At 35.6% G+C, this 12637-nt stretch overlaps 1 protein-coding gene across 1 annotated transcript in view; it reads right to left on the reverse strand.

Annotated features, from left to right (window-relative positions):
* Positions 1-1611: 1611 nt before the first annotated feature.
* The window catches only part of LOC131056339 (uncharacterized), a 38118-nt gene continuing 27092 nt past the window's right edge, over positions 1612-12637 (reverse strand). The window contains exons 2-3 of the mRNA XM_057990690.2: positions 4322-4514; positions 1612-2246 (exon numbers count right to left, since the gene is read on the reverse strand). Coding sequence (XP_057846673.2) covers positions 1612-2246; positions 4322-4514 — 828 coding nt within the window. The remainder of the gene's footprint in view (positions 2247-4321; positions 4515-12637) is intronic.

The following is a 12637-nucleotide window of genomic DNA, read 5'->3' on the forward strand; positions in this document are numbered from 1 at the left end:
AAAAATGTGATTGAATTATCATCGGGTTCTTTTGTATGACGTGTATTGTTGCAGGAACGGTAGAGAGAAGATTAGCGAGGGCCGGCAAAAGTATGACTCGCATTAATTTAAAAATGCTCCCGAGTCACCAAAGTGGCTTGCCGTTCAGTTGAGTGGTAAATGCAAGAACATTAGGTACCATACCTATATGTTTGAGATGTATGTGTAAAGTATGTCAAAAAGATATGCTTTTTAAAATGTGTATTAAATTTTAATTATTATTTATTATAAATTATAATAATATATTGTAAACTTGTTATGATAATATTCTTAACTAAAAGAAAGAAAGAAAGAATTTTAACGTCCACGAGGCTAAGAATAGTCTATGGGACAATCTGATCAAGCTGAATCAGTTTTTTTTTTTAAGGTCTGATCTCTACTTATTCAGGCTGATGATGAGAGCACCCATCTTCACGATATGCTCCTTGCTGAATAGGTTATACCATATGCTGGCAGTTAGGAAATTGGCAAACTTCTCCCGGCTGACTTTAAGTGCTTCACACTCCAAGATAAAATGTTTTTCAGTTTCCACACTCCCGCTAAAGCAAAACGGGCAAACTTTTTCTTCCCAAATCTCTTTTGGCCTTTTCCACCGCCCGGTCTCACACCGAAGTTGGTGAGAGTTGGTTCTAAGTTGTGCGATTAGAATTTTAGCCTTCCATGATATATTAGCCCCTATATAGACCTTTTGAAGATGATCATAATTGGGGTTGAACTCATTAATATAGTATTGTTTCTTCCTTCCTAACCCAATACTCCAATTTTTCTTGTAAAACTTTTCCATAACGAAGACCTTTATCTCCTTGTTGTTTGTGGGGCATGAGTTCAAATAAATATCCCATTTTTTCAACCATTTGATGTTTTGTTTCATCCACGTCTTCTTCCTTTTGCACAAAGTGTCATTGACAACAACCTTAGGCCATCTATCTTCTCCCATTTGCTCAGTTCTTTTTAAATAGCTAATGAGACGCACCATAGTAGCTGCCTCAATAGGGGCAGCACTCGTTTCACTTAACATGATATCATATGGGACCGTGCTTTTAATTTTGAACTTGCTTGTGATCAAACGTTTTTTAATTCTCTCAATTTGCTTCCATTGAGAATCTAAGGTACTGCTGGCCCAAACTTCACAACCATGTAGAATAACCGGCAACACCAAAATCCTAAAAAGTGTTTGGATGGTTTTCCAATCCCAAAGCTCAGCCTCTCTGCATCTATTTTGAAGTGCATAGAGTGCCTTCCAGCCGCCTAGAGTTCTCTTCTTCCTGCAACCTTCCCAACTAAGACTCTTATTGAAATCAATTCCAAGGAATTTGTAATCTGCAACTTCTTCAAGAATGCTACCTTCAAAGTAAAACTTATGTTGCTCTTGTTTCCTTCTACTTGAGAAAACCATGATTTTCATCTTGCTGATATTAACTTGCATTCCCACAATATTGCAAAAGCGCTCAAGGGCAAATAAGTGCTCTTGCAAACCAAGGGCGGAATTAGCAAGCAAAATGAGGTCATCAGCATAAAGGAGCAGCCTTATCACAAATTCACCCAATTGAATACCATCACCATTTTGCATGTTTAACCATTCTTCAAGTTTGTCAATGTATAAGCCAAACAAGGTAGGTGAAAGAGGACACCCTTGTTTGACACCAATATCACTCCTAAAACTAGTTGAAATGCCATCATGCCATCAGGAGTTCTGATTTTCACTTTAACCTCCTCATAAAGCCTATGAACAGCAGCCCTAAGATGAGCCGGGATACCAAGCTCTTCCATTTTGTGCCACAATTTGTCACGTGGGACTATGTCAAAAGCTTTTTTGAAATCAACAAAGCAACAGAAGACATCTTCCTTTTTCTCCCAAGTTTTTTCGATGATGTGTCTCAAAGTAATACCATGATCAACTGTGGAATGTTTAGGTCTGAAACCAGCTTGGCCTTTTGCACATTTATGATTTTCTTCTGCCCACTTCCTGATTCTATTTTCTATCATGCTGCCAAATAACTTAGCAAACAAAGGATTGATCATTATAGTCCTATCGTTGGAGGGGTTATTAACATCTCCACTTTTGAAAAGAGGTATAGCAAGACTTGTAGTCCAATCTTTAGGAAACCCATGAGGAATGATGTTATTGAATATTTTTGCAATATGAGGGGCAAGGACTTTCATGCCCCACTTGAGAAACTCTGCTTGAAGTTCACCTAAGTCTTTAGCTTTACCAACACCCAATTTCTTAATACCCAATTCAATTTCTTACAAGGTCAAAAGATTAGTAGAAATGTTGACCAAGGGTGGGGGAGCCACCTCCAAATCATGTTCATAAAGTTGCCTAGCATAATCAAACCATTGAGTGGCTGTGATACTATTGTCAATCTGTTTCTTTTTTTATTGCAACTCTTTCCAAAAAATTTTGGGATTATATTTGCTAAGAAAAATTAACTCTTCCCTCCTAATACACATAAAATCAGCTTTTTTATTCTTTAAAATCTGTTTGTAAGCTTTGATGTGAGTCTCTTTATTATTTGACTTTCTTAAACCTCTTCTAGCCATTTTGCATTCCTCATCAAACCAAGCATTCACCGGGAAACAATTTGTCTTAGATTTTTTGTTTTTTGTTCTTTTGCATTTTGAGAGGGCCACCTAGATCAGATTTGTTAACTTATGACTGTTGAGATCATGAAATGTCTTTTTCTCCCATTTAAGAAGTCTCTCCAAAGCAGCCTGGAAGATACAAGCATTTTCTTGCGTCAAAAGAATTTTGCCCTTTGAATGTTGTTGTAGGGAAGATTGATTTTTTTCCACATAATACCTCTTTTCTGCCCAAACAATACTTAAATAGATCGGTTTGTGATCTGATTTGAGGTCCCATAAATGTTCACCAATAACCATATCTTTGATTTTTTCACATAAGCTATGTGAACAAACAACGTAGTCAACCACACTCGCCTCATTGTAAGTGTTGCAAGTGAAATTGTTGGAATTTGTCCATCTAATTAAACCATTACAAATAATTAAGTCAAACATGCCACAGAGAGTAAGAAACTCTTCCCCAAATTGGTTGCAATCTTTGGTGTCTTCTGACACTCTCTCCCATTGATGATTTTCTTCTTCTAGGAACCAAATAGGATTACAATCATCTTTACAGCTAAAGATGCAAGCCTGTTCACTTGTAGTTCTAGCATTGAAATCCCCCATAAGGAGGACCTCGCCAAGCTGAGAGAACACATCAATATCATTTTTTAGGGCAGCAAAGGGGTCTTTGCTGTCAAGACCACATTTCTTGTAAGTTTTGGAGACCTGCGGAGCAAAATAACATGCTGCAATCCTAATAAAATTGTAATTTTCTGAGATCTTAAACCATAAAAACTGTTTATTAGAGTCCTCTTTTTCAAGCTGAATGAGACGCCCTTCTTTTTCTTTCACTAACACCAAGATCCCACCATAACCCTTGCCATTGCTAGCTGCTTTGTTCTACACTGTCATTTTTGAATAACCTTCAAACGTGGGAGTTTTACAACCTTCGTGTTCATGAGTCTCAACAAGACAAATAACATCTCTACCTTCCACAATAGGCCCTAACCCAGGCCCACGTCTCCAAGGGTAGCCTCTACAATTCAAACAAACTAGACTCAAAGAGGCCTGGGTAGATCTTGATTGCTATTTGCCTTGGGATGCAAGACTCGGTGCTAAGTCTTCATCTTTATGTGGCTGAAAGGTTTTTGTTGCAAGGTACCCAGCTCCATTTGTTGTTGTTGTTTTGCTACTCTCTTGTTGCTCTGTCCTATTTTGGGGACCAAAATATGCAATTACTACTTTGCCATTGAACAACCATGCTCTTTTTCCTTCGTCTCTAGCTGCCCTAATCTTTGCCATTTCAGCCCTTCTTTCTTCTAGTTGTCTCATAGTTAGATCTTCATCCAAGAAAAAATGAGTACCCTTTAGAGGTTGCTTCTTACTTAACAAATTTTGCTTGTCGCGAACACTTGGTAAGATAACCTTTATAGGCCTATTTTTCTCATCACATAATTTGCCAACTCTCCAAGATTTAGTGATTTGCCCTTGCCAAAGTAGCATATCTCTTAAGAAGTCTCTTGCAAGGTCAAGAGTGTGTTCATTTTTCCCATAGTCCCTCACTCCCTTGATGATTACATTTGTTGCTCTTCTTTGCCTTTCTTTGAGCTCTTTATCTTGTGTTTTGTCTACCCGAAATTTTTTTTCCTTACCCATGTTTGTAGTCTCTTTGCTGATGTTGCCCAAGTTTTGGTAACTTTTGAGAAACTGCTTTTACCTTCTATGCTTTCTGCCTTCTTATTTAGGTGCGTTTGATCCAAAGATTCCTCCATCCCACCATGGAATGCCTTGGCATTAAGCCCCTCACTATGTGCTACTACTGAAACCTTTAAAATTCGCCATTCATCTTTCACATTTTGCCATCCATCCTTCATGTTTTGCCACTCAGATTTCCCAACAGCAAATGCATCCTACAGAAATGAAATTTGTTCTTTTAATGCTTTATTGTTGTCTGCTAGGGACTTATAAGCTGCTGTCAACACCTGTATTTTAATCTCTTTTTGTTGTTCTTTAGCCTCCAAAGCCTCCAACCTCCTTTTGGCATTTAATAGTTCTTGCACATATAATTCAGATGACCAAGTTAGAGGAGTGGAAATAGGGCTATAAACGTCAGAGTCGCCAGGGTCACTGCTACCAAAGGGCATGTAATTCCCTCTACCTAACCAAGGGGATTTCTTGGTGTGTCCTTTGCAACTAAGACTCTGATTACTGTTCTTATGATATTGTTTTTTTCTCTCATGTGCATATCTTAACCGAGCACGTCTACGTTTCAAGATACCCCTAAATAATATGTAATCATATTATGAAATTTTCATTAAAATTTGTAATGTTTGTAATGATAATTATATAAAATAGAATTCACAATAGTCTAGTACTATTTAAACAAATCATAAAATGTATTAAATTGATAAATATTTTTTCTGACATTAATTATTTTTCAAGGTTTTCAACTTGTCTTCTTCTTTTCTTCTTTTTGCTTACAACATGTTTTCCCTTTTTCATTTTTTATATCTATCATATGTGAATGGTGACATAATTCATAGTCCTTGTAGACACTTCACACGAGAGGTTGCTACAAATGTAAGTAGTGTTCTTTCTATTGGTCCTATATCAACATTGACATTGTCAAGTGTTAAACCCTTGAGATTTGTGTATTGTTAGTGCCCAAGCCAAACACAAATTGATGGTGACGATCGAATGGTATTCATGAGTAGTTGCCAAATTGTACCAATAAATACATTGGTGGTTGTGGTGGTGCACTTCCAGGTGTATATATATATTTTTTGTATATATTGAAATGTTGTAATTGGAACTACAAATGGATGGTGAAGATCAAATGGTATTCATGAGTAGTTGCCAAATTGTATGAATACATTCGTTGATGGTTGTGGTGGTGCACTTCCAAGTGTATATATATTTTTTTGAATATTTCTTGAAGCTCCATTTACAAGTCATACTTCTATCCATAGGTTACATGCTAACATAACCCTAACATTGTTACATAATAATAATTCTTTATCGAATCATCATTTGTTCCTCCTTAAATGGCATTGACAGCTCCAAATCTTGATGCAATGGTGCATGCTACTGGATTTTGCAATGTGTGTAAATTTTTGTTATGGTAGTGAACATTATCATATGTTGAAAATAAATGAACACCATTATCAAATTACTGGTCGCCTAGTGTATCTATCACTGTATCAGATCGTGTCATTAGCAACATCCAATCATCTAATGCAGGTTTTGCATCTCTTATGTTTGTTAAAAGTTGACAAAAATATTGTTGGTCACTATTTTCTCCATCTTGCCCAAAATATGATCTAAAGTAACAACAATTTTGAATTCTTCCCATCATAGATTAGCTCTTCATTTGCTTTCATATGGTGGTCTATAATTGACTATTGGTAATTGTCTAAGATTTTCAACCAAAAGGATAGATATTCTTGAAAATAGATTTTAATGGTTAAGTATGTAAAGTTGTGTATATCATAACTTTGACATTGAGTTATGTATGAAAAATAATTAGGAACTTAAACAAAATTTAAGATTAATATTTTGATTGGAAAACATACTTGTAAACGTTCGACTTGCAATTTTATGAAAAGTTTGGCGCAGTCAAGAATCTATGTTCTCATTTAGCCTTGTTAGACATTTGGTTAACCCCAAAGACACTGAGAGGGGGGGGGGGGGGGGTGTGAATCAGTGTCTGACCTATAGATGAAAGATTTAAACTTATTTGCAACTTTATAACTGAAATTAATATAAAAGGTAAGCAAATAATAATGTAGTAAAGAGAAACAAAAGAATCAGCATCAATGCACACCATAACACAGATATTTTAGCGAGGAAACCTGGTAAGGGAAAAACCTCGGTGGGATTTGTGACCCACAATATTTACTCACTAGTCAATATGAATAAATATTACCTAGTACAATAGGGGCCTGCACATACAGGAAGGCCAACTGCCTAGAGCTCACTGCTCAACACAAAATGGAGTCTCACTGAGTACACAATTGGATAGTTACATCCAATAACAATGTATTGCTTCAAAATAGAATATGCAATGCTGGATTTAGTATCGGTTTAAGCTCTGTTGCCAAAACCTTGTCAGTAAATAGTCTTTGCTCTGCTCTGCTTCTTATTCGCTCTTAAAATAAATACATCAAAGTGCATATACAATTATCTGGTATCATACATACATTTCATTACCTACTTCACATACAACTACTCACAAAATGACCTACAAGATCTCATACATATACGAGTCTTTACAATACATCATGTCAGTTATACAATTACAATTTACATTATATAAACAATATTGTTGCCAAGTCGTCTTTGGATGCTGGTATGATCTGTTACTGATGTAAACTGGATGTCGGTGTGAATAAAACTTGTTGTATATGTCGGTACCGATATGTGAAGTCTTTTGCCGGTATAACCTGTGAACCATGTTGAACTTAGTTGCCACTTAGTTGAACCTAGTTGCCATCAATGACAACATCTACCATTCTCATCTGAGTATATAATGCCAACAATCTCCCCCTTTGGCATTGATGGAAACACTCATGAGAAAAATCAAAACTGTGAAATCCAAAACTGAAAGTGCTCCCCTTGAGCAAATGATATCCTTTTGTTCACTTGTCACCATGCCTTACTTTGTACATTTTTCTCATTATACCACTCCCCCTTTGACATCAATGAAAAAGGATGTCAAAAGTATCAAAAATTCAAAAATTACTTAGATACTTGTAGCCGATTATGTACAATCTGAAAAATATCCGCCAAAACCAAGTTAAGACTCTGCAAAAACTTTGTACTATCAAAAATTATTGTCTTTGTCTGCTTGATCATCCCGGTGAGATAATGCATCTGTCACAACCCTCCTTTATCACTTTTGGTTTGATACAATTTCTATTATATCTTTTTGGTTGAGCTATTGAATATGGTTGAATAAATATTATAAAAGGATAGATAATGGACCCACATACACACTTGGAGAATATAATGTAAAAGGTATTATTTAATTCTATTTTATTTTTTTCCCATTATGGCACTTGTTGTTGGAGAAATTAGAAGCTTCTAGAGGAATCTTCATTCTTTAATCCCCTTGCATGTAAACACCTCCCCCCTCCACCCCCCTTCAACTAGGATAGTAATCAATTTTGCATGGATCCAATATTGGAAAAAGAATTTCATTTTCAATTAATTCATCTAGATAGTGCAGTTAAGGGTTTTTTTCTATATATTATATACAAGTTTTCAAAAGAGGGGGTTGGTTATTCTTTGAAGAAAGTTTTCTCAAATAGTTTGCTTTTTTAGTAGTCATATTTTTCATTTGGAGTATAATTAAGTTTGTTTTGAAGAAATAATTCCAAACTTGCAAGGAAGGATCAAGGAAGGGTAGGCTTGAAGATTTGGAGAGGATTCAGCATCAAAAAGCTTCTCCAGGTTTCCTCCCTTTTTGCATTTGTTAATTCCTTATGTAAATTTTTATATTTTCAAAAGAAATATCTCCTCTTAGATTCTTTTAGTTGAATATAACATTCTGAAGGAAATCATTTCTTAGTTGTTAGATAGATTAATTTGAAAGGAAAATCTATTTCTCATTAAAGAAATGTATTGATAAAGGGTTCTTTTCTTTTTAAAATGCAAATGCAAATTTCTTTTTTTTATTTGTTAATCTATTTAAAAGAAAAAAAAAATCAGATTCTACTTTTTCTGCCTTTTTTGAAATCTAGAGAAGATCTTGAATAAAAAAAAGAAGAAAATAAATCACGCTTTTCAACATCTCTATTTCTTTTTTTGAAAAACTTAGATTCTTTTATCTCTGTAAATAATTTCTTTCTCTATGCATATAATCATTTGTATTTAGAAATCTCGCTATGTGAAATAGTATATCAAATATGATTTCTTCTCAATATTGTTGTATAAAATCCTTGTGGAAAATATTATCTTGTTATTTATTTATTTGCAGAAATCTCTCTACGTGAATATCAATTTCCTGGAAATCTCATCAAAAAATTTCTCCTATGAGATCATCTAAAAAAATTTCCTCTATTATCTTCCATGCCTGTGAATAGATTCTTATTTTTTTTTTATATAATAACATTGTTATATATATACCCCTCTTAGATTATTAAATAAACTGTATATATATATATATATATATATATATATATATATATATATATATATATATATATATATATATATATAAAACTTATGCAAAATATATATATAAATTAATACACAGTGGTTTTTTTTCAAAAAATATATTTTTGCGTAAAACACCGGTCAACGCAAGGGGGGAGGTTATTACACCGTCGGGGAGTGGTACCCTCCACTACCCCCTGCGGTCACTGTTACAACAATGGCCGCAGAGGGAGTGGAGGGGACCACGGCTGTCCCCTCATCACTGCAGACCGGTACCCGCAAGTCCGTAGTGGTGATGGCTTCCACTCCCACTTGGTTTTAAAAAGCCACTACAAAATATATATATATATATATATTAAACTTATGCAAAAAAAAAATATAAATTAATACACAGTGGTTTTTTTTCAAAAAATATATTTTTGCGTAAAACATCGGTCAACGCAGGGGGGAAGTTATTACACCGTCGGGGAGTGGTACCCTCCACTACCCCCTGCGGTCACTGTTACAACAATGGCCGCAGAGGGAGTGGAGGGGACCACAGCTGTCCCCTCATCACTGCGGACCTATACCCGCAGGTCCGTAGTGATGATGACCCCCACTCCCACTTGGTTTTAAAAAGCCACTACAAAAAATTTAAATCCATGGCAAATTTGGATTTTTGTTAACTTTTTTTTTATCTAAATTTTAGTTTAATAAAAATTGAACGTAGGTAAATTTATAATTAAATCATCCTTAGCAAATTTATAATTAATTTACCTTTAGTAAAATTTTAATTGTAAATTAAATTATATCCAATTTTATTTTTTTTTATTAGAATTTTTCAATCTATTTAAGATTTATTGGGTCACTTAGTTGGCATTTTAGATTCATTAAAAACAATTAAATTCATATCATTATGATTAGTCCAAAATTTGTCTAATGTCTAAATTGATTACTATTTTTGAACCAGTGACTCTATAAGTGATTATTCTCATGGTGGAAATAAAACATTGCTTAACCTTGCATGTAACTTACACTATCCCTGCTTCATGCGAATTACTTATACATTAATTGCATTTATTGATGAGCGAGTTACATTTTCATCATCTTCATGCAAGTTACACGTTTTAATTATCAATATGTGAGTTCATAATTGTCATTATCATGCAAGTTATATTTCAATATTAAATAGTTTAGTTGTAGAAGGATGGTATTTTTATCAAGTGGTACATGAATGCCATCGAAGTAGTTATTTCAATTAATTAAACTTTGCAATGTCTAATTATGTACATTCATTTCATAATTGTTTCAAGCATGATGTTTTTCATAGCTTCTTAGTTAGAAAACTAAAAAAAGGAAGTTGAAAAACCAAAACCTAGCAATGTTTGGTATTTACGGTGCCTCTAGGTCACGCTTACAGGTAATGTCATCGTGTTGAACTATTGCACTTAACGCCTAATAAAGCTGCATCAATGACATTTGTGGCATCGTCCCTATAAATCGTTGGGGAGTAATAAGGGGCACTTGGAAGTTAAAATCCAAGGGGCGGGTAATCCCACTTGGATTGATAATCTAATAAGATAATCCTTAAATGATTTTACATCCGCTGAGTTAAACCATAGTAAACCCCCTTTAGGGTTGATTGAGTGAAATGCTTTTATGAAATTGATTTAATCTCGAAGAGTTGTTCACAATTGGCAATTGGGTCAAGGGTAACGCTTATGATAGGTATTAGGATCTAGTTATTTTAGGCCATAAGCAATAGGTCATCTTGAGCCTTTGCTTAAGTGCTACCACCGTGGGTAGCAACCACAAAGAAACTGTCTGAGACATTGACCCTAGAAAGGGTTGCGTACCCACCAAACAGTTTACATCAAACCATGAATAGAAAATAGAACTACATACTTTACGCCTTGATCTCGTGCCGAAACAGGTATGTAGGCAGTCTAGGGACGGAGTTGTCCCTAGTACTCAGGTGTTCGTGGATGGGTCTAGGTTTTGGTAAGAAGAAGGATTGAGAAGAATCCTAATTTGAAAGATAAGTGTAAAATAAAGAAAAAGTAATTCAATGCATACTCGGAAGGAATCCCGTATGGATTCGCTTGACTTCCCGAGGCTTTAAGCCAAATCTCGAGGCGGAATTCAAGCTTACACTATGTTATTTTGTTTTCTCCTAAAGACGGCGACCTCGGTGCACTCCTATTAGAGGAGTGTAGTACTTAGTGAGTGACTCAGTGACTCAGGACCCGAATGGTCCCGATGAGTCTAGGTCTCTGGCCAAAGCACCTCCTATCCCAATTGGATATATGCCTACCCTGTATGGGTAGATGCCTATCTCGTATTGGATAGATGAAACCTTTTGTTCTGTATGGACAGATGCCTAACCCGATGGGGTTAGATGCTCATCCCGGATGGATGAATGCCCAATCCAAATGGATGGATGCCCAGAGTATGCGATTGAATCAAATACAATGATTAAATTAAACAAAAAAAAAAGTGGTCAAATTTTGTTGGGTTAAGTAAAGTGGGTTATTGCATGTGGTATCAGAGCAAAGGTTCAAATCTAGGCCTTGTGCTCACTTCAATTTACACAACTAAGGGAATGTCTTGCAATGGTAGAGATTAAATTATAAAATCTTAAATCAAGAACTAACTACATAATTTAATTTTCAGGTAAAACCCTAGAATGGCTAGAGGAAGAGGAAGAGGAAGAGGACAAAGATCCCAAGTATGAAGGCAAATTTGGGTCCTAGCAACAAGGCCTGATGAGGTACCCAATCACAACCAAATCTCTATGAACTGGAGAAATAGAGAAAACCACGTGGGAAAAAAAACTCTACTCCAAAAAGAGATGGAAAAGCAAGAAGAACACCACTAAAGCAAGAAATAGCTGCAAACACTGTTGAAGAGTAACTGTTGATATGAAGAACCTCCACTGAAATAGAACATGACTAGGTAGAGAAGATTGTAATCTGTATGAGTGCCCTCAAATGACACTACTCGAATCAGATGACAAACAAAGGCAAACAACTGAACTCAAAGATACAGATGACATGAGACACCAAAGCCTGAAGAGTTGATTAATCGAACCAAGGAAGCATTAGAACCAACATGACAAACCTCCCCATGATGCTAAAAAGAGAGAGGGACATGTACACTGAAAAGAACGGCCAACAAGAACTTCATGACGAAGAACCAGGAACATTGAAGGTGGAGAGAAAGTACATAGTGTCATGGAAGGAACACTCACTTGACACACATCATGAGGCAAATGTCATGGAAGGAACACTCACTGGACAAAGGTAGATGGCAAAAAAAATACAAACATCAACCCCCTCATGGCACTTTATAAGTAGTGCATGTACAATAAGGCACAAGATGTGCAAGATCCCAAGTAAACAATTCATGATGGTACTTTATCTCAATGCATTTGCATAAATGAAGCTACAATGATAAGAAGACTGGAAATAGAAAGAAGAACCAAAACTGAGACATCCTATTCAGAGAAGAGATCCTAGGACTTGAAACAACCAAGATATCCATCAGAGTGCTGAAAAGCAAAAAATTGAATGAAATATTCCTGGAGCAGAATCTGGAAAGAAAACTCACATGGCTGGAAATTGCACAGAACAAGCTTTCCAACGATATAAAGTTTTTGAAAAACAAAGTTCGAATGCTCATTTTATGGCTCTCGGAGTACAAAAAAGAGACCCCACTTTGACTGAAAAAAACACAGTCAAACAGAAAAATTGGAAAAAAAATCCAACATCACGAGGTCCGGCTTGGAACCAGCTTTCCAACGCCTATTTGAAGTTGTTAAAGAAACTCATTTTGCCTCTTCTGTGCATTCCAATGATTTCTGCATGATCAAGGTTCATGCATTGGTTCATGATTTGTA

Source organism: Cryptomeria japonica, chromosome 7, assembly GCF_030272615.1.
Source record: "Cryptomeria japonica chromosome 7, Sugi_1.0, whole genome shotgun sequence".
In the NCBI taxonomy this organism is placed as follows: domain Eukaryota; kingdom Viridiplantae; phylum Streptophyta; class Pinopsida; order Cupressales; family Cupressaceae; genus Cryptomeria; species Cryptomeria japonica.